This window comes from Clinocottus analis, unplaced genomic scaffold, assembly GCF_023055335.1.
Source record: "Clinocottus analis isolate CAN_PGR_092001 unplaced genomic scaffold, fCliAna1.0.p SCAF_1, whole genome shotgun sequence".
In the NCBI taxonomy this organism is placed as follows: domain Eukaryota; kingdom Metazoa; phylum Chordata; class Actinopteri; order Perciformes; family Cottidae; genus Clinocottus; species Clinocottus analis.
Window position 1 is genome coordinate 4465707 of NW_027175820.1, and position 23200 is coordinate 4488906.

Below are 23200 nucleotides of genomic sequence, written 5' to 3' on the forward strand. Positions count from 1 at the left end.
TAATCCTGACTGAATAGAGATATCATTCATGGACCCTCCGTACGTTAACGTTGTGCTAAACGGTCATCAGAGCAGTCTAATCCCTTTACATGAGTGATGGAGGCCTGGAACTTGCAACATGTAGTAAGAGGTCATCACAGTGGATGCCCATGGTGGCGTTTGTAGAGCAGATGTGTGCCACAATCCAGTCCAAAGAAAAGCTTTCTTCAATCACTGACTCTGTTTCTGTTTATCGCCGTTCTACTAATGCGTTCCTCGATTGCCACAAAGTGATCCTCCATCAATATCCCCATATAAAGTATGAGACCTTGTTTTAGTTTTTATGGTGTGTGGAAATGTGTTCCACACTCGCGGACCTGTTCCCTGAGCGTGTCTGATCCACCATAGTGTGTGTGTGTGTGTGTGTTTGTGTGTGTGTGCGCCGGATTAGGACGGCTCAGGACAGATTAGTTAATTATAGACACCTGCTGTCTAAGCGTGGCGTGCGTTGTCAGGTGTTGCGGCATGAGGTCGGCTCGGCGCTGAGGGGAGGAAAAAGGCGAGGTGTGCCGTCTCGTGGACGGATGCTCGGCCATGTGCTCTCGGATTGCCTCTCTGGCCCGCCACGCAAATGGGAACGTTCATACACCTCGCCGGGAGGAAGTGTGACGCTCTCCGAACGCTTTCACCTGGTGAAAAATTGCAAAACTTCCCAGCAGCAGCAGCTATTTTTCATTAAAATTGTTCCCCTCTGTAATCAGTCACCCGGCATTCAATTCTCCTGTAATTCCTGCACAGAAATTCTCTGATTCTCACGTCAAACGACAAATTGTTGTCTGTGGTGAAGCTGCCGTTTCAATGATTGCATTATAAAAGGCCTCCTCGAGAGGCCGCGCGTCCTCATGGCCGACCGACGATGAGCCACCAAACAGGAGCGCGAGGAGTGTCAAAGTGTCCAAACGGCTCTGATGACCACGCGCACCTCGGCAATCATCTTGTCCACGTCGAAAAATGGGCCGACATTTAAGAATAAGTGCTGCCATGGCAACAGCGCCAGCGTTGACTTCATGTCCAACGGCCGCGTCACACTGTGAAGCTAAAAGGAGCCTCAGGGAGGAGGAGGCTCACTCAAAAGACCAAGCAGCACTGCAAATGCCTCCAAATCAAATCACGATTTAGTGCTGGCTAAACGCTCAGGGTCATACTATTATTACCAAACATGCAATTTATAAAAAAAAAAATCATAAAGTATATATTGGCTTGATTCTTTTTCTACATTTGCCTTCATCCAAATCGTCGTGTCATCTCCAGCGTTCCTGAAATGACAGGCACCCCGAAAACATTCAAATCAGTCAGAAATACAAACGCGTCCCCAAACATGAGGCATAATGGATGTCTGATTGAATACTCTCCAAACGTGTGTTGAAGAAAAAAGCTGAAATCAGTTTGTCTTTTTTGGTTTCGCTCGCGTAATCAACTCTTATTCTGCTCAGCGGGTTCTCCTCAAAGCTTTTCTTTTGCGGTTTCATTTGTACGCCATTGTTTACAGGGAACTTAATCTCCACGAACAGTTTCTGCACTCGCACGCTGGAGTCTGAACAGGACAACGTTTGGGCAGGGGAAGCGTTCGACGCTTATTGGCCGAATGTAATTTTGGATAATTGTGTTTGACAAAGATTTTATTGTTGGTTTAAAATGTACTCCTAAACCGGCTGCTTCAGCAGACAATCTAGTCGAAACATGTCGTTCCACAACTCCAAATGTCAAGTTGCTAATCTGCCCGTAAACAACGGGCAGCGGGATTCAGCTGGCGACACCAGAACCCCTGAAGTCCGGCCCCTTGACCCCCCGGGTCAGACCCATGGCCAGCGAGCTGCAAGAGTGTACTCGATACTTGACGAATGCGTGTGTTTCTCTTCCCCGTCTCACATACCAATGAAGCATGAACCCAATTCGAGATTACAAATTAATCACTTGCTTTGCGAGAGGCTTGGCTGTGTTGTTTGCCCACAACTTGTGGTAAAGCGCTTTAAATTCTCCACATGGCGGCACAGATGAACAGTACACACATTCGATCAGCTGACATGAAGAGTGTTACATGACTCGGATGCTTAATAACAGCATTGTTAGGAAAACACGGTACGTGCACAGCCGAGGGTGTGAAGACCCTAGGTGAACTTTATTTTGAAAGGGCTGGAAAAAATATTCAAAAAGATCTGCAGGCCACGCTCTTATAAATATCTGTATTAAGCTGTGCAGGTGCAGCACGTGGACGCTTAAAGATTGTCCCTGCTGAATATGCATTGTTTAGTTCTATTCCTCTAATTCATAAAATCAAAGTAAATTAGCTATTTTTCTTTTTATCGCCTAAAAACGATTTGTGCTTTCAGGGAAGCGAGAGTCGAACACGACTCTCAGCACTTATTTTCACTCATTCTGAGACCTCTTGTGCTTTGATCCCATTGGGCGTCCAAAGCAACAACAAAAACGTTCTCGTTGGAAGGAGAAGTAAATAAATAAAAGCTAAGCAACAAAAAAAAAAGTGGAAGACGAAAAAAAAAAAGAGACAGCAACAAGGATTTCAACCCCTTGCTAATCTCAGCAGGTTGACTCCACCCTCCCGCTCTGGGACACTCCTGTCAGACCTCCAGAAGTCAGTTTACCTTTACGCACCACCCTGAGGCTGAATGATCTGGTGATTTGGGAATAGACGTCCAAACGCTAAGAAAGAAGTGACCTGCAGATATTTCAAAGGAGCGACGAGGCCCCATCTGAAGGGATAAACTCTCTTTTTTCATTTTTTTTTTAGAAGGTTCTGACTGGATTTACTGATGCACGAGTCATGACTCTATTTTTCCCACTGACGCGGACGCCTGTGCAGTAGCTCTCCACTAATACAATTTCGGTCCAAAGCAACATACAAAGCAACTGGTAAGCGTTATGAGTGGCACCCAGTGATGTGGTAGTTCTGAAGAGGAGCGACATCAAGATAACATCGAGCAATAGCTGCAGCCTTTTGTGTTCCGATGTAACAACAGGCATAATGGAAAACATCCGTCTAATCCTGACATGTTGAAGTATGATATTCTTAAGATGTGTCTTGTCGCAACACATGCATTTCGTCTTGTTCCTACCCCCCCTGACCCTTTCGCATCAGCCTTACAAGCAGAGATGTGGATATGATGTATTGCGTGTGCTTGCGTTGGAGAAAAGAACTACAAATCCGAAAAATGTTTCTTTTTCTTCAGCGGGAAACGGCCCGTTGCATTGCTCAGTCATGTTTGTTTTCTTGTTGTTGGTCTTAAAGGATTTGTCAAGCAAATAACACGAAAGTTTGTTATTCAGATCGGTAATCTCCCGCTTAACAGTGGTCAGGCTGAGTGGCGGTGACACCTTGACTTTTCCTGGGAAGCCCCTTTTCTGTTGCATAACTCAATCACTTGTGTGCTGGAGGTGCTAATTTTACCCTCTTTAGAAGGCTTAAGTCTCATTAATGCTAGAGCACAGTGTATCACAAAGGTGTGATTGACTTGGCAGTACTCTGCCCTCACCTCACATGTTCCCCGTTCCCTTTCACTTCTGCAGAACCTGAATCAAATATATTGTATTATCAATGTCATGTGGGATGAAAGAGTACATTAAGTTTCTTTGCCTGTAATTAAAGCTTTCTCGACGCCTACGTGACTGTGTGCCGTACTGAGGGGGAAGTACTTTTTTTTCTGGATGGAAACTTTTTCACTCCAACTTTTTTCTTCTGTGGCGTTTGCTGCCAGCATCAATATTCCAGGTGTTAAAGTCACGAAGGTCGAGATAGTCCAAATGACACGGGCACACTCGCTGTTACATAACCGTGCACGTCTGTGCTCTGCGGAGGATTTATCGGCTGCACAGGGGAAAGCTGATCTCTAAGTCAAAGAGGCTTTGCGGCGGACCACAACAAACCTGAGACACTTGTTGCTTCGCCGGGATGATCAAGCAGCGAGATCGAAGACAACGTCTCTGAGCAATGAAAGACCTGGAAACTCAAAGTAAAGCATGGAGCCAATTCACTGACCTCATAACAAAGAAAACCCCACATGTATTGTATTTGCTTGTGATGGGAAAAACACTTTTATATCTCACATTATCATAAATGACTATGCATAGAAATCCAGCAGAAGCAGCAGAGGAGGGGTATACGGGGAACAGCTGGCGTTCCGTTTTATTCAAATCGGGTAAAACTGGAATACATTGATTAAAATGCAGATTATACACAGGCTCTTTATTGATTCTGTGCTAATTGTTTGGGAATGTCTGTAACTAATTGTAAAAGGCCATCTGCAAACTTTTTTTTACAACTTTGCATGCATTTAGAATGCAGAGTATTATGCAGAAATACATAAGCACCCAAGCATGTGTCCTCATCAATTACTCAATGACACATGTGAACGCTTTTGAAGTAGCAATATTGCTCGTCAACGCCATCATCACCACCCTGTGTGTTACCGATTCGTCACCAGGCTAACTCTACGGTTAACTTGGTGAGGTCATCATGTCCATGGAGGTTATAATGTGTTGGAGATTCACTGTTACCTATGCAGGCACCCTGACCAACCGGGAGGAGTTGAAATCCCAGTGACAAGAATGTGGTCCCTCACTGGCTTCCCAGAACGCACAGCCAGGCTGGAAGCCTCTAGCATTTTCTAAATGCTATCTGTGAATTATAAAGGTTGTCTCAGCAACAGCTGGCTGTGCATAAATCATTCTATTAGTTCCATACTTAGCAATAACGGGACATTTCTACTCAAAGTTAAATCTCTAACTTAATATGAAGGAGGCTGAAAATAAAGATGGGGCTGCACTAGAATTGTTTATGTCTGATTAACACCAGCACTTCTTCCTTCTTTGCCTCTTTCAGTGCCAATAAAATGCAGAAGCAAGTGGAGGTCAAGATGGATGGGAGCCACCTTGAGCCCATCGTGGAATCTCCTGACAGCATATGTAGCAGTATGTGTGATAAAATCATGAAGAACATGGTCCTCACTCTCACGATCTTGGGTAAGTTGTGGATGAATACTTTCATCCACAATCCGTCCTCGTTCGACTCCCACTTCATGGAGACTTTCCCAGCCTGCATTCAACAAAACACACTTAGACAAACAAACACCAATAGAAATAGAATTAGAGTTAGACGGGCATTGAACATGATTATTTGACCCCCCAAAAAACCTCCATCTAGTTAGTGGCTGGCTAGTTAGCTCGGTGGCTTGTTTTCTGTAACCAGTGTAGCTTCACAGCATGGTGGAACCCTCAAGCTAGCTCTCCAAGCAGCTCTCCACCAGCTAGCTAGCTGGCTTGGGAATTCCTCCATGCTTTAACGCTAACCTGGTTACAGAAAACAAGTCGGACAAAATAGTCCCTGTCAGCATGTGCTTTCCTACGCTAAGAGTGCGTAAATGAAGCATTATGTTGTTCAATTTGACTTATTTGTTCTCTCGGTGCTTTGAGACGTCACTTGCTTCACTGCCTGTTTAAGTCGTTACTGCAAAACCTTAGTTTAGTGTACACAATGGTCATCCCACTGCTTCAAAAATGGCCGCTGCTCTGACCGTCCCGCTGCGGCGATTTGAATGAGCATGTCCGTTCTGCTTCTATTTCATTTCTATGTTTACACCAATGAGAAATTAACCATTGGGTGGAACCTGAAGTATAACCTAAAGCATAAGCAGACATAGCCTACAAACTTCCCTCAGGAAGACCCCGGCCTTTCAAATCCAGGGCCCTTTTGCGGAGGTGGTAACCGATCAGCTGCTCTACGTGAAGCTAATCCTTTTTTACTAAATACCATCCCAATATGAACACGGTTCACAGCTTCTTGTTAAAAGCATTCAGATTATTCTGTGATGCTCTGACGTCAGGAGCTACTTTTATATTTCATTTGAACTGAATACAAACAAGAAAAAAGCTGTCGTCCTCCGTATGTTATTTTTCCACTGTTTTTCCAACTCTATTTTCATTCTACATTTGTTGACGGATGTTCAGTGACTGAGAAAGCATTTGGATTAAAGTTAGATTCTCCTGGTGTCATTATTTTGTACGAGTGAACCATGTAACGTCGCGGCACCAGGACGCTCAGATGTCTCTGGTTGTGTTGTTAATTAAAAAAACTCGAATGAGCAAAAAAAAAAACAGGCGAGCTCGCGTTCATCACGCAGATGTCGATATGTTCACGTTCAGACACTTTCAGCGTGCGGGGTTAGCGTCTCATCGCTCTGAGTCAACACGCTTTGTGATTGATTTGTGTTTTTCTCACCGGCTCAGGTGTGTTTCTGGGCTCCATCGCTGGAATGCTGCTGCGGCACATATCGCCTCTCCCTCCTGATGTCGTTATGATCATCGCCTTCCCCGGAGAGATCCTAATGAGGATGCTAAAGATGCTTATTTTGCCTCTTGTTGTCTCCAGTCTGGTCACAGGTGGGCGAGTTGGTACAGCGGCTGCTGCAAATGTTATGCTCAATTTGCCAAAATGAGGTCGCAACGGTTGCAACTTGTTGCTGCCTGCGTGTTGCATTGCAACAGGAAGATGAGAGAGTGGGCGGGTTTTTGCATAGAGTTCACTTTTTTTGAGTGAAGGGGTCCACACTTATAATCTCTACTTATTGATAACATGAACATCACACCACTTCAAAAGAAAAGACTCGGACCAAATAAATCCTATCGCCAGGAAATAAATTTGGTATTTTATGTTTCTACAAACCTTAAATACGCTGAATATCTGTGTTTTTTTACATCTGGTCAGAGCATTCGGTAAAGCAGCACAATGAATCACGCACACAGAGCAAGGGACATAGTATATTGTATATACTGTATATATATATATATAGTATATTGAACATCATTTTCATGATATATTAATAAGTAACAAGCCAGAAAGCCATCCAAGGGCACGCCCCCTGAGAAAAACGTAAAGTCTGCGCTTTTTTACGTGACTTTAGTGAAAATGAAATACAACCGCCTTTAACTGATTTATTTTTACATTACATTGTTATCTTATTATTTTAACACAACCCATAATCTTTTTACAAACCTGAACCAAGTTGTGTTGCCTAAACCTAACAACTCGTCTCACGGTGTTTACTACATGTCATTGCTTTTATTTTGAAAGGTTTTTTCTTTTCTTTTCTTGTGGACAAACATAGACATTCAACGTATCCACGGTTTGCAGAAATGTACAATGTACTTTTTGACGACTGGGTTGACAGAATCTACTGATACACAATATTTCATAATTGCTACGTTTTGTTCCCTTTGGGAATTAAAGAGCAAAAGAGAACATTTAGTTTACGATGTTATTCTTTTGATGATGACGTCTAGCTCTCTTCATGTGCATCTAGATTACAGTAGACCTGTTTTTAAAAAAAAGGTTAATGATGTCATATGTTTTTTTTTCTTGAAAATAAGCATCAAATCGCTGATGAAATCTAGTTTTAACTTTGTTTTCCAAACTTTTTTGGATGCACGTTTGACAATTAGCAATAATGTTTACAGTAGGCTGCAGTGTGCAGACGCATTTTGATAGTTCACACAACGTCTCTCCGAACTCGATTACCCTCAGAAAACAATTCATGTGCTGGAAACTCCTCCAGTTATTCATTCTGTGCAGTTCCAGAAGTTAAGACACAGTGTTACAATCACTCGCTGTCACATTGGAAAACAAATTCAATAGATTTGTCCTATTGTCCGCAGAAATGTGAAATTAAAGTATAGAAATGTTCTTCTGGTGTACTCTCGCAGCAGAGTTTCTGATTCATCTCACTGTTGGAAGCAAGCCATGTGAATTCTTTTATTTTTTGGGCAACAGAATTAGTTTTTCCAATATATTTGCACAATATGTTCTCACAGCGAGAACGCTCGCACAATCCACACTTATCTAAATGAGGTGAGCCGTGTTTGTTTGTGTGTGTGTGTGTGTGTGTGTGTGTGTGTGTCAGTGTCTGTGTGTGTGTGTGTGTGTGTGGAGGATCCACAGTTCAAGTGTTGCAAGCTGGTCTGACTGGAAGCAGCAGATTGGTGAATATCAATTTAATGGTGATGCGGAGTTTCAAATATTTTCATTGAAATCATTTGTGCTAAGCAATTGGCATTTTTTTATAATAGGGAACTTCTTTTTTTTAAATTTTTTACATGATTTACTTTAAAAGAAATAAAATAGAAAACAAAATGAGATAGAGAAACAGAAACCAAATGGTGGAATAAAACATATTTTTATTTACTATTTATTTAATTTTTTTTAATACTGCTAGCCCACAGTCTGTTGTTGAGAAGCAGTCAAAGTACTAAATGCCTCAGATATTACCAATATCGTAATTTTTGGTTCGGGCTCTAGTGGGATAAAAAAAAAAAGAAATATGCAAAATAGTTTAATATGCAAAATAGTTTTGTTTGTTTGTATTTGGGGCCTATAGAAGAGGTCAGACACATGAAATTGTAATTTTTCCTTGTGCCAACAGGACTCGCGGGTTTGGACGCCAAATCCAGCGGCCGCTTGGGCACCCGGGCCATGGTGTACTACATGTCTACGACGGTGATCGCGGCCATCCTGGGCGTGATCCTGGTGCTGCTCATCCATCCCGGTAACCCCAAGCTGAAGGCCAACCTCGGGCCGGGAAAGAAGAACGACGACGTGTCGAGCGTGGACGCTTTCTTCGATCTCATCCGAAATCTTTTCCCGGAGAACCTGGTGCAGGCCTGCTTTCAGCAGGTAGGCGTCTCGCCGGAAGAGTCCACCCACCACAGAGCATCTGATTCATGTGTCACTTCCTCCAATCTCTATGTTCTGCTCTCCGCCCTCTTTGTCCAGATCCAAACAGTAATCACCAAAGTACAAGTGCCCACTAACAGAACCAAAGCGCCCCCGCAGTTCACCGTGAAAAGGTCGCTCCAGTTCAAGGGAGGGATGAACGTCCTCGGTAGGTGAAAAAGTCTGAGAAGTTGTTGAAGAAAACCCAGAGTTTCTTTTTTTATTTTCAAGAACACAATAACTAGAGAACACAATAATAACACCCACCTGCACCTAAACAGATCCAAAAACAAAACCTCCTTGGCAGCTGTAACAATGAATTCAATTGTCCTTCTTTAACACCTGTGACGCCGAAGTTCTTTCACTTTGCAGAATATTATCTTTTTTTTATTATTATTGCAAAAAATGCCAAAATACATTTACATTTCTGTGGCACGATTTGCCCCCATTCCAGGCTATTTATTTTCTTTAAGGCAAGTGTATCCAAGCGTAATCCAATATTACTCTGTCCGTACAGGCTTGATTGGCTTCTTTGTCGCGTTTGGAGTAATTATGGGCAAAATGGGGGAAAAGGCCAAGCTGATGTTGGAGTTTTTCAACGTCCTGAATGAGATTGTCATGAGGCTCGTTGGCGCAATTATGTGGTAAGTGCTCTCCACTGCAGGCACACTGACACTGCCAAACCATTACTCCTCAATACATTCAAAAACCCGCCGATAGAAAACATAAAAAACGAGTAATCCTGATGACAAACATCTTGTGTCTCTCTGAAGGTACTCCCCATTGGGTATCGCCTGCCTCATCTGTGGAAAGATCATCTCCATCGCGGACTTGGAGGTGGTCGCGAGGCAGCTGGGCATGTACATGGTCACTGTGATAGTGGGCCTGATCATCCACGGAGGCATCTTCCTTCCGTTGATATATTTTGTGATAGTAAAAGAAAACCCCTTCACGTTCTTCATGGGGATATTCCAAGCTTGGGTCACGGCACTCGGAACGGCGTCCAGGTACGATGAGGGGATTTCTGTGCCTGCTTCTAAATCGCGGCCGTATAACTACTCACATTTCCCTCTCCCCTCCCTCCATGTCCATATGATAAATACCAGACGCAAGCTTTATTTCAAATGGTCATGAAGTCATCTTGCCATCTTTGGCTTCTTACTGTGTCTCCGTGTGGGAGGACCTATACCTACCAGATGTTTTATTATTCTTTCCCCCTCCTGAGGTTGAGCTCGGGCCCGTCGCGTTCTGGCCCGCACGCCGTCCGCCATGTGCCAGAAACACTTGTTAATTATCAGACAAAAACATACGGCTGTTTTTCTCGATGGGATTCAGCCTCAAACTGTAATAACTTTCTACTTCCTTGGTGAAGCGAAACTCATGAAGGCCTTTCGTCTACATTCGTCTGTTTTATTTAACAACGTAACATGAATATTTAACTATAGTTCAGAGTGGATTTATATTTGTGTGAAAAGAAGAAGAGCGTAATTAATTGGATGAAAAAATACTGCAACATCAAGTGCGACCCAGTCAGACTAATTCTCAACAGACAGTCTATGATTTGCTCTAAAGTTCTTTATTTCTGGCAGAAAGTTAGTGCCGATGTGGGTGCATTTTCGGTTTCGTGAACTCGGAAAAAACATTTCTTCCACCTTTCATTTCGCCGCAGTGCCGGAACCTTGCCCGTCACGTTCCGATGCTTGGAGGACAACCTGGGCATCGACAAGAGGGTCACGCGCTTCGTCCTCCCGGTCGGCGCCACCATCAACATGGACGGCACGGCGCTTTACGAGGCGGTGGCCGCCATCTTCATCGCGCAGATGAACGGGATCCACCTCGACTGGGGCCAGATTGTTACCGTCAGGTGAGAATGCGGCTCCAGAGCGCGCACATTTGCCAAAAGGTTCATGTTTCGGCGGTAAATTGGCCTGAGCATGAGAAATAATATTTCTAATTATAGTCTTCCTCCATGAATACTGGTGAAGCTTTTGTGCAGTGAAGAGGTCAAAAGTTTTTTTTGTGTGTTGTAAATACAGTAATCTTTCTGTTTATTTCACATAAATGGAATGAAAACCATAATTTTGGAGTTTGCGTACCATTGTGGGCATCAATGAATTTGGTTGAGATAATTGTCCTGATTATGGTCGGGCACTGTGTTACTCAACCACTTCCTCATGCGATTAGTGAGTCATTTCAAATGTTCAGGTTGGCGTCAAACCGTTTTTTAATAAAAAAAAAATACACTGCCTGCATGTTCAAATAGTTTTTCGTTCTGTCCTCCTGCTGAGAGAATGAATTTGCTTCCCTTGTTTAGTATGACAGCCACCCTGGCCAGTGTTGGAGCAGCCAGTATCCCCAGTGCTGGACTTGTGACCATGCTTCTGATCCTCACCGCGGTGGGGCTGCCCACCGAGGACATCAGCCTCCTGGTTGCTGTCGACTGGCTGCTGTGAGTTCACCAGCGACACCAATGCTATTATTGAAAGACATAAACACACTTGCAATCTGTTTAACCCTCAAAAAATACCTCAACGAGACCAAATTCACATTCTCTTTCTTTTAGAATGTGCTGTCGTTTCAACGAAACTATGACATCTCGTGCTCAGCGGGTTATTAAGAAATACCAGCTATCCATGGCACCTTCAAAGCATAACTCCGCCCACCTTATTGTCCTAAATTTCCTCCAACAATCCTTTGGACGCATAAAGATCTTCACTAGAACGCTGCGTGCAGAGTTTTCTTACCAGCACGGTCGCAGTAGACGCGGGGTCAACGCTGTGTTTAGACTACAAACCCATAGAGTTTTGTGAAGGACGAACAAATAAGTGGCAGAACTCCACTTGGCCAGTATTAGCAATCTCTTGCTCCCTATTCCTAATAATTTATTATTTGTTTCAGCATGTTACACTGTGTCAGGTGTATTCAGTGCCTGGACTATGCATCTTCTATAGAAGTGAAATCAACCCATTGAGTTGATAGATATTTAAAGTTCAGCAGCCAGACAGACTCAGGGTTTAGGAGCAGTCAGTGTCCCAGTCAGGGTGCTGAAACGTATTATGCAGCAGGATTTATTGTTCTTCTCCTTGGACCATTTTTATGACTAGAAATGATGCCCAAAAAGCTTAAAGACAAAACTTGCTGTTTGATTTCATCATTTGAAACAACCTTTTGTCTGAATGTTGTATTCTTATGGAAGGGTTTGCTCTGTATAATTACATTCTGTGACTCAAGAAAACAGATTTAAAAACCGGTTAAGTAATGTGTCATCGGCTCTATTGGATAGAAATTTTAATTGTATCTATATATTAAATTGAATTAAAGAGTTCTCGTTGGTTCCCAACGGGTTTGTTCCACCCGTCGTCCATCGGCTGCCGCCCGGCCTGCGTGAACCTTCTTGCCCCTCGTTCTTTCATACCACGTAACCTTCAACACTGTTCCCTGGATACGCCGAATGCAAAATTCTCGACATTCTTTTAGTTTTCAGAAATCGCCCAGTGACATAATTTATTCTCGTTGAGTAGGCCTGGCAGAGATAAACCACCGTCGTGGTCAAAGTAGCATCAAAACAGACGCTTGACTTTGATTTGCAAAGTGAGCATTTTTTCCTCTCTCGGCCTCCGACATGTGTTTTGTGGGTGTAAAAACACTCGGGCTTTGATAACTTTTCTCTCTGAGTATTTATTCTCTTCATGCCCACTCATTCCATCTTGGTGTTGCAGAAGCACAACTAACAACTAAACTTAAACCCAAAATTCAAACCCCGCCAACAAAGAAATGGCACTCCTCCTTACCCACTGCTGTTCTCCTTTTTTTTCATCAACTACGACCCCTGTTTCTATCCGTCCATGCAACTGTCCTCAACATGCAGGGATCGTTTCCGTACCTCCGTCAATGTGGTGGGGGACTCTTACGGGGCCGGCATCGTGTACCACCTTTCCAAGCACGAGCTGGACTCCTTCGACCAACAGGCCCGGATGGAAGACTTTGAGATGGCAAAGACACAATCCTTCTATGAAAATAACAGCAACCAGAATGTGTACGCTCACCACAACTCAATCTTGATAGACGACTGCAAGGTACATTTCACGTTAACGGACATAGAGACGTGCATGTAGACAATCCTCCCCCAGCTCTGTGTCTGCTGTGTTCGTCTTTCTTTTCCTTTCCGTGTTTCTATGTGACTTCTTGTATCGGTGGATTTGTGTGTGTGTGTGTGTGTGTGTGTGTGTGTGTGTGTGTGAATAGAAAAGGTCACATTTGGTGAAAAACGCTGAATAAATATTTCTATATTTATTTATTCACCTGTTACTCATATGAAAAAGCAGTTTTTGTGGTACCGGGTTCAGCAAAAGCGATACACGTTCTTTTTTTTTCTTTTTTATTATAATATAGGTTTTTATAATCTTCAAAAACTCTGTTTTAATCTCTTTCAAACACAATTGTAAGTGTTAAATTTTAAGCATCAACCATTTTCCAATGCGTTGTCTTGTACATAATTATATATACAAGTTGTATTTTGATGTTGTATGTTTTGATTTTATTAAGAAACTGTTTTTTTTCTTTCTTATTCTTCTTCTCTTGTCTACTTAATTGGACATGTATTTATGGCAGCCCTGACCAAATTACACTTTTCAATCATTGGCCATTTTTTTAAAAGAGTATTTTTTATTTTTCTGTAGCCAGTGCTATACATAAAGACTGCTGTTTCACCCAATGTTTCATCCAGAGTGATGCATACATTTATGAAATGCCTGTGAAAGACAATTTCACTTATACGATAGAATATTTGTTGATATTTCCTTGTCTGTATGATGCAATTTTTGCATGCTGATTACTTTGATGACTGATTATTGTAATTCGGTTGGGCAGAGAATCCATAAAATACATGGCCAACTCTCAAGAAAACTATGACGATCCATATTTTCATATAATGTTGTCACTGACGAACCACATTGACATGAAAGCAGCATCACTGTGTCATTGTATCAGTGTATGAGATGACATGCGTTTCAATGCCGGGGGATTCGAACAATAATTCAGCCCCGAGGCCAATGGCCACAATGTAAAGACGTACAATGGCTTCTCTGCTCCCAACCGCTGACGGTGTGTAAATGACGGTGCCTTGGCCCCCCACAGTTAGATGTTCTTGATAATTGCTTGCAGGTCACCAATGGCAAAATTGGCAACACCGCAGGTTTCTCTCTTGTTGAAGAGGGACCGTGGAAATGCGAGTAAAGCAGATCCAGATGCTGCCGCGCCTTACCCCGAGTTCCGACAGCTTTAACTTTCTGCCGACACGACTATAGAATTCAACAAAAAGCAACACAAAAAGAAAGAAAAAAAAAAAAGAAAAAAAAAAAAGAAATCGCATAGAAAAAGAAGGAGCGAAACAGTGTGAAAGTAAGCAGAGACCACGAGAACAATCAGTCGGACAGTCTTTTTTTTCCTCCCTTCTTCTCTCAGTTACCCATCCGGGGAGCTACTGGAGCGTACTACAGATGACTCACCCAACTTGTGTTAGATTTTGCATTTGCACTAGACACAAACTGTAATGAACTGGTGCATTTCGAGCGCTTTGTACTGAACAAAACATCCCGCGGTTGACTCCACTCAGGGCCTTACTCGGTGCCGCTGCAAGCTTCTTGTTCCGTCAACGAAAGACTTCTCCGACCTCGTGCAACATCTCATTTTTCTTTTGTATTGAAGCATTTTCTTTTGTAGCTCGAAGGGCGGCGGCACGACGCGTGGACGCTGTCCTTGTTCCACTTAATGCAAGGACCAAGTAAGAGAAAACGTCAACGTTGGTGTAAATGACTCGGAACTGTTACTGGAGGAGATCGGCCGATCAGAATCAGACAGATGATGGTTTGTGTACTCTGAGATGCTCTGTCTTCTTATGAAATGGTCGTAAACTCTGGGCCCGACGGGGCTCCAAATAATGCAAACTGGGTTTATGAAAACAGAGCCCGGGCAGAGCGACAGAGCGGCTTCGTGTGGCACTGTGATGTATGTGATGGTTACGCTGCGTTACCTTTTGACTGTTTGACTTATGGGATTACACCGTGATGTCACACACATGGCCAAGCCTAAGAAGCGAAGCTTAGGGCTAAGACCATAAGAGCAGAGGGGGGGTGACCTCTAAAAGTGGCAGCAAAAACAGTACAGGATGTCTTGCAGAGAGCTTTAAAGCAGAAAATAGAGCACGTGAAGGGTGCCCTCACGGCTATTTATTTATTGATTTATTACTTTTTTGTATACATGTTCTGTGTGAGCAATGCACTCCGTTTCTGTTTGCAGTCCAATAAGTTTGCCTGTGTGCTGGAGTGTGCCGCGTATTCATGTGCGTTTCTGAGAGCAGGAGGAAAGAGAGGTCGGAAGGTTCATCAGGAGGAAATAAAGATGGCGTCTCTCAATCGCTCAGCAGGCCGGTGCATTGCTCTGTGTTTTATGTCAAACTGTTTGATTTCTTTGCTACATGACAAACCTTGCCTTGACGATGTCAACTGCAGAGTGCAGTCAGTGTGACGACTAACACGTTTCTGTCAGAACTGTTCATTTCAACCGAATACAGGGACTCACGGATTTTGAGGCTGTTTTTTTTTTTTGGAGGGGTGGGGTTTTCCGCCACCAACCGGCGTCGCTACACTCCGAGCGACGGCGGCGTGCGGGGGCTTCCCTCTCAGGATGTCACTTAGATCTCACAATGTAGTTTCCACGCCGCAGATTTAAACACGAAGAACGAGCCGGGATTAGCTGTGGTCAAAGTTGGGCAAGTGCACACTAAATTCGGCCTCCGGCACTCGCTTAAATCCGAGGTCGCGGCAACAAAAAGGTCTTCGGATGTTGGCTGAATAATGTACATGTTTCTGAGTTTAACTCAGTGTCGCAACTCTGTTCAAACGCAGGTGAAAACAGGTTTATTTAGTGGTCCCATGTTTTTCTTCGTAAGCAACAGCTTACATAATCATGTTTAAAGTGCCTCCTTGCACTTTGTGTATATACTCTCTTTAGATAAAGTGTATAAATCAAATGTATAGAATTTGGCATTTTTATGTCATCAGGATTGTTTTTGCTATGCTAAAAGTTTCCATAACTATATGTATGCAACAATGTTAGTACGTCAATTTTCCTTTTATGGGCCGCTAGTTGCCCGGATAGGTTGTTAATTTAGATTACTTATACTTGCAATCAAGGCATTCAATTTATCAGTTTTGAAAAAATAAAACAGAGCTCCAAATATGTGAAAGAAAACAATGCCCAATATTAGTGATTATTATTTAGGGGTTATGAGCACATTAGGGTCTTTTGTTGCATGTGGCACATTGGTGTTGGCAGCTACAGTATGTCTACATGCTGCGACAGCCTTCCTCAGAAATTAACAGCACACACCGATTCATCTCAATAACCCCGTCATCTATTAATTCATCACATCATTTTCCCCATCTGATGCATTTATTTTGGCCCTCGGTCTAAATACGACTGGATTCTTATTGGACTGGGCTCGTGTAGCAAGTGTTTTCTATGGACATGTGGAATTGTACAATGTTTAGATAAAACATTTTCTATCTTTTTGATTCCATGCACACATTGGTGCAAGAATGTATTCAACGCGTCCCTCGCGCTACATAAACTTACAACGGAGCACAAGCGGTATTCGTCAAGCAAGTGGACTGAAGCTGTGTAAATGTCTTAATGCTCACGTGTAAATATTAATGAAACAAATAAATGTTTATTGATGAGCTGCCGTTGTGTTCATTTCTTTGTCACGCAGCGTTTCAGGTCAAGAGAAGCCAAGGAGTTAGTTATCTGAGCACTGTTTCTTTAATGAAAGTGGGGGAAACGGAAGAGCTTAATATAAGTTACAATGCACAACAGACAGCAGTTGTGTTAATTACAAAAGGTTTTAAAACATTTATAATAAGGACAATTTACAAAATAAAATCCACAACACTGGACACAATCGTCCATCCATTAACAGGCTTGTAAGTTAAAAACAATATTTACAAAAAAAAAAAAAAAAAAATATGAAATAAGGGGCCTTTGTGCAACTTTCCCGACCAGTTCTGTATTTTACAGTCAATACAATGAAAATGCATCAACAAGAATATTTTTGTCGCAAAGTAAATATATGACATGAGTTTTGGGGATTGGGCTCAGAGCTGTGAAAGTCCACATAAACCTTTTCGGTCAACAGCCCCAACCGCTTTTTGTTCTGATGAAAATCGGCTTCAAACACAGTGCGTGTGGTTCTGTGATGAGTCTGAAGCCTCCAAAGGGTCATCCTTCTGATCTTTAGTGAGACGAGTATTTCTCCGGAAGCTCTTCCAGGGGGATGACCGTGTACTCTGACCCGTGCCCGTTCTCCTTGGGTTTGTCTTTTTCCAGGAACGTCTCCATCTCCACCTCCCTCTGCTGGTTTGAGGAGTTAGTTTTGGCCAACATGGACGCCCGGCTCGGTCCGTTCCACCTGCGCAGAAGAAAAAAAGGGAACCGTGAGAATTCAAGGCCACGCTCCAAATTGTCATATACAAAATATATTTCGTCTTCGTCTGAACTCTTACTTGTCTCTGGTGGCGATGGCGACAAAGAGCATTACCAGTGCTGCAAGACCAACAATAAAACCAACGATGATCATCCATCCTGGAAATAAGGGGAGGAGGAGTTAGTCAAATGACTCAAGCCAGTAGATATGGTTTAATTAAAAGATTTTTTTGGTTGGGGCTCACCTGGTGTACCTTCTGCAACCGAGGGTTTTGATTCATGTTGCACGTCGTTTGGTACTGGAAAGAAAGTCAAATTGTCTATAAGCAATCGATAAAGATGTTATGAAAGTGATCACTATAAGGGCAGGTATTTTATTGGATATTTACCAAGCATACGTTGCCGATTTTTCATCTCAGTAGTTATAGGCAGACTATCGAGCTCTGCTTCCAATCCTTCCCCTGATCCCGAGGCAGAGCCTTCGCTTCCTGGAAACACCACCGGACCCATTGGACTGGCCGTGGAGGTTGACGATGCGGCGCTAGTTTCTGCGCCGGAGGTCATACTGGAGCGCGTAGTAGTCGTGAAGTACGGGCCAAACATCTCACCGTCGCCTGACCCCGAGTCAGAACCCTGGGTGCTCAGGAAGCCAAAGGTGGAGACTGCGGGATCGGTGGTTTGCCAGGCAGAGATGCGATCCGGGGTGGTGCTCGGCTGGGCTTCGCTCGGCACCGAGCTAGAGCCGGACGGCGGGCTTTGGGTGGAGAATGAAACTGAACTGGAGTCGGCGGTTTCGTTTGGCGACATTGTGGAGGTGGTGCTCGGAGCTTGTGAAGCACTTGAGGTTCCAAACTGGAGGGACACGGCGGTCGTGGTGTCGTCGATGGTCTCACCGCCGCTGCCCTCAATCGCGACGCCCTCTGTGGAGTTGGTCGCTGGCCGCTGGGTCGCCTGAACCGTTAGGTTTGTTGCCGATCCCGTGGTGGGCGATCCCGTGGTGCCTGATGGGAGGGAAAGGTTTTCGACGAGGAAGCCCTCCGTCGCAGCCTCTCTGATGACTTCATACTCTGCTTTAGCAGGGCTCTGGGTCACATCTAGGACAAGAAGAAAAGAAAAAACACGGGTCACATCGAGTGTTTGCTGACCTGACACGAGGAGAGCAAAGGAAAGTTACCAGGGCTTCGCCCCAAAACAATTCTTGTATAAACTTGTCGGGCTCTCCTTTCATGAGGTGTGGTGGGAGACAGTAATGATTAACCAGAGTGACTAATCAGCTGCAAGTGGGCCAACAAAAGATAGGCAGCCTCATCAAAGCATTAGTTGAACAAGAGCATAGCGCTCGTTTGACACACCCAGTGCTACAAAATAAACCATGACGCTTCTTTTTCTGTTTAAGTTGGAATGAAGCCATTATCAGAGGGTTTGTGCCAGTTGGGAAAGCAAGAGGGATTGATAGGCAATTTGCTGCATTATGAATGCAAATATTTATGGTTTGTCAATTCTGTTTTAATATCTCACGGCATACATTTAGTGCGTCTTCGGGTTCTACTTTCCTTGATTTTACTGCGCTCTTACTGCACTATGCTTGTCCGACGGCTGTAGCCCCAACGTTGCTTTTCAGAATAGGATTTTACGTTCGATGATATTTCATAATCTTGCAAAAGACACAATGCAGAATAAAGCCGTGATTAGCACAAGTGTCTGAGATTAAAAAACGCATCAGATGGTTCGATTGTTAATGCTCTCAGGGCCCGAAGAGGAAACATGATCCACGTTTTAAAAAGAGAGCGTAGTAAAAACAAAATGCTTTTCCTTTTAAGCTTCATTAATCACTTTGTGACACCTCAGATTAATCTTGTGACCTCATCCAGGAGCTTGACTCCCCAAACCTTTGGAACCACTGACGAAGATAATTATATATCTAAAGTAGTTTCTACTCGCTGTACACCAGAAGCATCAGTACAATGCTACTTACTCAGACAGTGTTAATCTAAACATGTAATGTAAATAAAATTGTATTAGTCACTCTGCAGAAGTACTTATGATTTTGCTGATTATACTTCTGTACTTTAAACACTTTTAACCTGGTTTTTGGTACTAAAGTGAATAATCTAAGTACTTTGCACGTCAGACCATGATAAAAAGGTACCAACTGCTGCCTTGAAAAATGACATTAAAGTAAAAAAATAAGAACGAATAAATAGAAAGACACCTTCCACCCTCCATTTCTGCCACCGTCATGTTCAGCTCTCGTTCCCTATGAGGTTACCCATTTGCCCAAACTTGTGTGACAGCTTTTTGCTGATCTTTGGTTTCACCTTACTTCGGAAACACTCGCATTAATGCACCTCCTGGAGCGGCTCAGAACATTTTTACAAAGATCTCCGTTGTCTAATCCGGTCGGTGCCGGTGAAACCTGCGCCGAAGATGAAATAGTACCCTGGAATTCTTACAGAGAGACTTGGACCTGAAACGTAAAGAGCGTCTCAGGGAGAACGCCGACTCATGGGGGTGAGAATAAGGACACGGTGGGCATTATTGAAATGTCAGAGGTCTGTGGAGAAGAATTACTGCGTTTGTCAGATGGAAAACCCAGAACTACGCCCTCGCTATTCTTCAGGTGAAAGAGTAATTTAACCGAAGAATTATATTCATGAAAAGGGAATATCTTATGAGGAAATGGGCAGATAATATAAAGTAGCTGGATTCAGAGCGTTTTCTTTTTACAGTTTAATCTCTTAAGACAAACCCACATAGGTCATAATATCCAACGTACTCAGCTAAAATAGAAAGGTTGGTTTAAGTGTTACGGAAAGATTTACCGCTTTAAAACAGAAGTAATATTACAGTATTACTTACTATAAACAGGTGTCGAGTAGACCACAGCAAGAAGTCCAAGAATAACCCCGAAGAGAAGAGTCCTCATCTTTATGCCAGAAACTTGTGACGCAGCCACGAAAGGGAAGTTGTCGAGCCGAAACTATTTGGCGCACTGGACTGATAATGAAGCAGATGAATCATGAGTTCTCTTTTATAGACGCAGCTGCAGGTAGGTGTCACATCAGTACAACAATGGCTGACGACACGCATACAAAAAGGAGGGGGTGGCACACCTGTAGACACACCCTCTTCCACACAAACACTTTCTCACGCTTCCCTCTCTCCCTCAGATACAGCTCACAAACACTGATGCCAAAAAAAACAAAACAAGAGAAATCCAGTTGTTCGGGAAGTTAATTATGATTTTTGGTACTTCTTGCTGGAAGAGGATGACCAGAACGACAGCCTCAGTTTCTCAAGAAATATGAGCTCATTTAGGACAACAGTCCAGAAAACAAAATATTTACTTACACCGTCGATAAGATCAAGTCTTACATTTCCTGGAACTTAATGTTTGTAGACACCATAAAACGATGCATGGATATTAAAAATAAAAACAAATACATACAAGACAAGATACACAAAACAGAAAAGGATAAACAAATAAATGTAAATTAAACGCCTTCAAGGCGAAAACTAACAAACATACATACATTTAACAAAAAATAAAAAGGCAGAATATTTAATAGTATTTATCAAGTTTCTCACTAAAAAAAAAAAAAAAATTAAAATATATATAGTCACTGTGCGTGCATGTGTGTGCGTGTGATAAATGGAAGTTAAATGTAACAAAGTAATTACCTGGTCCTAATGCATTGCAAAAAAAAGACCAGCTCCATGGTGATTAATGGTAATGGTCTTGTACAGTGGCTTTCTAGTCTTCGGACCACTTGAACACTACATGCCATTAACCCATTCATACACTGGAGGTGACGCCATCCGTCAGAGCCGGTCAACCAGTCACACAGCGATTGGACAACCGTCGGGAGCAATTTGGGGTTAAGTGCCCTACCGAGGGACACGTTGACATGGACTTACATGGGCTAAAAAAACAATCACCACATTGTAGTGGGAATGAATGAAGTTCAACCAGCGGCTCAATTATGGAAAACAGAGGGAAACCACTCAGAACACCTTGTGAAAACAGCATTCAGGGAGGTAGAACATTACATGGCTGACAGTGGGGGAAGAACTGCCTTGGAAATATCTCACTAACAGCAGATAGGATGAGACTTGTAGTTTTGTGAAACAGAACACTCTTTTCCCCCCCTCTTATCAGTTCTTCCTTATTAAATCGTTCCTCATTCCTACGTCACAGCAGATGGGTTTCCACAGAATCGTCATTGATCTCGTTTCAAAAACGTTCTCATGAAATTTTAGAGAAAACTTTTGGTTTGTTCCCCCCCCCCCGCCGCCCGCCGCCCGCCCCCTCTCCCCAATACTCGGCGTCATCCGGCTGCAGGCAGCGTGTACTGCACATAATGACGGTTGCGGCCATTTGGCGGAAGTTGAGTCACTGCAGCGCTTCGCCCCGGGGCCATCTTATGACTTCGAGACAGACGTCATGATTTACTCAGCATGCGTGAGTGTGCACACCTGTCTGGTCTTGCGCTCCACACCCAGACAAAGCTCCTTTTTCTTACCGTTAAGAATGGAAGTTTGAAGAGGCATAACGACGAGGCCTCGATGCAAACCCGTGACTCCACAAGCGTGCAAAAGGAAACTTTATTGGCTCGACGCCGCTCGTGATTAAAAATGAAAGGCTTTCTCACAGTGCGGGTTGTGTCGTGAGCCGATACGTTGTCTAGGTAACAGAAGTAGGTAATTATGTTTCGAGGGACGTTAAATCCTATCTAACAAAAGTAAATGTCTTTTCCAATATACATTAAGCGTCGTAATAGCTTGTTATCAAATGATCTTAATATACGCCGAGGGAGTCAAAGCGTTATATTATGTCTTGTAGAGTATTGCTCTTTAAATACTCTAGTTACAAAAAAACATGTGCAGTTTATTTTTAATGGTAAAAGTAGCCAGGATTTTCTGGCAGTGGAATAACTACAGTAGTTTGAGAAGAGGCTGAGCTTTATGAAGGCTAACTGGCTCTGCGTTTCATCATCCTGCAAACTTCAATGGCTTCTCAACCAACATGAGGGTGATTCAACCACTACTGGATTCTCATTTAAAAAAATATTCCTCCACCTTTTGAGATATTTAGACTTTGAGCAGTATTTCTCTGTGGTTGACCATTTTAAAAAGCTGTGAAATTTGGCTCATGGTGAAAGGCTTTTCCATTATGCATTTAAATTGTTAAAAAGTGAAAACACTAGTGCATGCTCAACATATGCCTCTCCAGAATGAGCTGAATGCTTAGCCCGTAGTACTGCTGCTGTACTTATGACGATTGTTTACAGCCTCAGCAATACACGGACGGCAGAGTTGTCACACACGCGTCACATTTTCTCACGGTCAGAAACACTGGTGAAATACTCTGGTTCAAGAGAAAAAAAGAAACAAAAATCTAAATAAAAAACATACACCACATACTGGGTGGGGCCAGTCTTCACACATGTGAACAGAGGGACGCTAAACTGTGAATCTAAAACTAACAGAGCAAAAGTCCAAAAGAGGACAAACGGAAAATGAATGTTCACATGAACCAGAGAAATCGGATAAAGAGTTACAGAAAGCAGGATAGCAGGGAACAAAGCAGGACGCATACGAGGGAACATAGCAGGTTGCGTACTAGGGAACCTAGCAGGACGCATACTCGGGAACATGCCAGGGAACATGGTAGGGAACAAGACAGGGTGGATCCTAGGAAACAAAGCAGGGTGCATCCTAGAAACCAAAGCAGGAAGCATACTAGGAAACCAAACAGGAAGCATACTAGGAAACAAAGTAGGAAGCAAAGCAGAAAGCAAAGCAGGGACTAACGCAGGGTGCGTTCGAGGGAACGCAGCAGAGAACGCAGCAGAGAACATACCGGGAATAGCAGCCGAACCAACAGCGTGAGGGGAACACTGGGTGTAAATACACTGGGCAGGTGCAGGTGATTGGACACAGGAGGATTCAATCAGGGGC

General features: G+C 43.2%; 2 protein-coding genes across 2 annotated transcripts; one reads left to right on the plus strand and one right to left on the minus strand.

Moving 5' to 3' along the window:
• Window positions 1–4886: 4886 nt before the first annotated feature.
• Window positions 4887–13993, plus strand: LOC137782812 (excitatory amino acid transporter 2-like). Its single transcript, XM_068572461.1, has 10 exons — window positions 4887–5016; window positions 6280–6432; window positions 8469–8719; window positions 8819–8927; window positions 9276–9402; window positions 9532–9765; window positions 10428–10622; window positions 11073–11207; window positions 12627–12834; window positions 13922–13993. The coding sequence occupies exons 1-10, from the start codon at window positions 4887–4889 to the stop codon at window positions 13991–13993; spliced, it is 1614 nt and encodes a 537-aa protein (XP_068428562.1).
• Window positions 13994–16552: 2559 nt separating this feature from the next.
• LOC137784669 (uncharacterized protein DDB_G0284671-like) lies at window positions 16553–20321 on the minus strand. Its single transcript, XM_068575517.1, has 5 exons — window positions 20099–20321; window positions 17629–18333; window positions 17485–17538; window positions 17320–17398; window positions 16553–17225 (listed from the first exon to the last, which is right to left on the minus strand). Exons 1-5 carry the CDS (start codon window positions 20163–20165, stop codon window positions 17051–17053), a joined length of 1080 nt encoding a protein of 359 aa, XP_068431618.1. The 5' UTR covers window positions 20166–20321; the 3' UTR covers window positions 16553–17050.
• Between the last annotated feature and the right edge of the window lie 2879 nt (window positions 20322–23200).

What these genes read in the sequence shown, in the direction of transcription:
- LOC137784669 (XM_068575517.1), bottom strand. Translation starts at nt 20,165, where the DNA reads ATGAGGACTCTTCTCTTCGGGGTTATTCTTGGACTTCTTGCTGTGGTC. An exon ending in CTACTCGACACCTGTTTATA is followed by an intron (nt 18,334 to 20,098) that starts GTAAGTAATACT and finishes TTCTTGTCCTAG; the next exon opens with ATGTGACCCAGAGCCCTGCT. An exon ending in GGTTGCAGAAGGTACACCAG is followed by an intron (nt 17,399 to 17,484) that starts GTGAGCCCCAAC and finishes CCTTATTTCCAG; the next exon opens with GATGGATGATCATCGTTGGT.
- LOC137782812 (XM_068572461.1), top strand. Translation starts at nt 4,887, where the DNA reads ATGCAGAAGCAAGTGGAGGTCAAGATGGATGGGAGCCACCTTGAGCCC. An exon ending in GGCCAGATTGTTACCGTCAG is followed by an intron (nt 10,623 to 11,072) that starts GTGAGAATGCGG and finishes TCCCTTGTTTAG; the next exon opens with TATGACAGCCACCCTGGCCA. An exon ending in TCTTGATAGACGACTGCAAG is followed by an intron (nt 12,835 to 13,921) that starts GTACATTTCACG and finishes AATTGCTTGCAG; the next exon opens with GTCACCAATGGCAAAATTGG.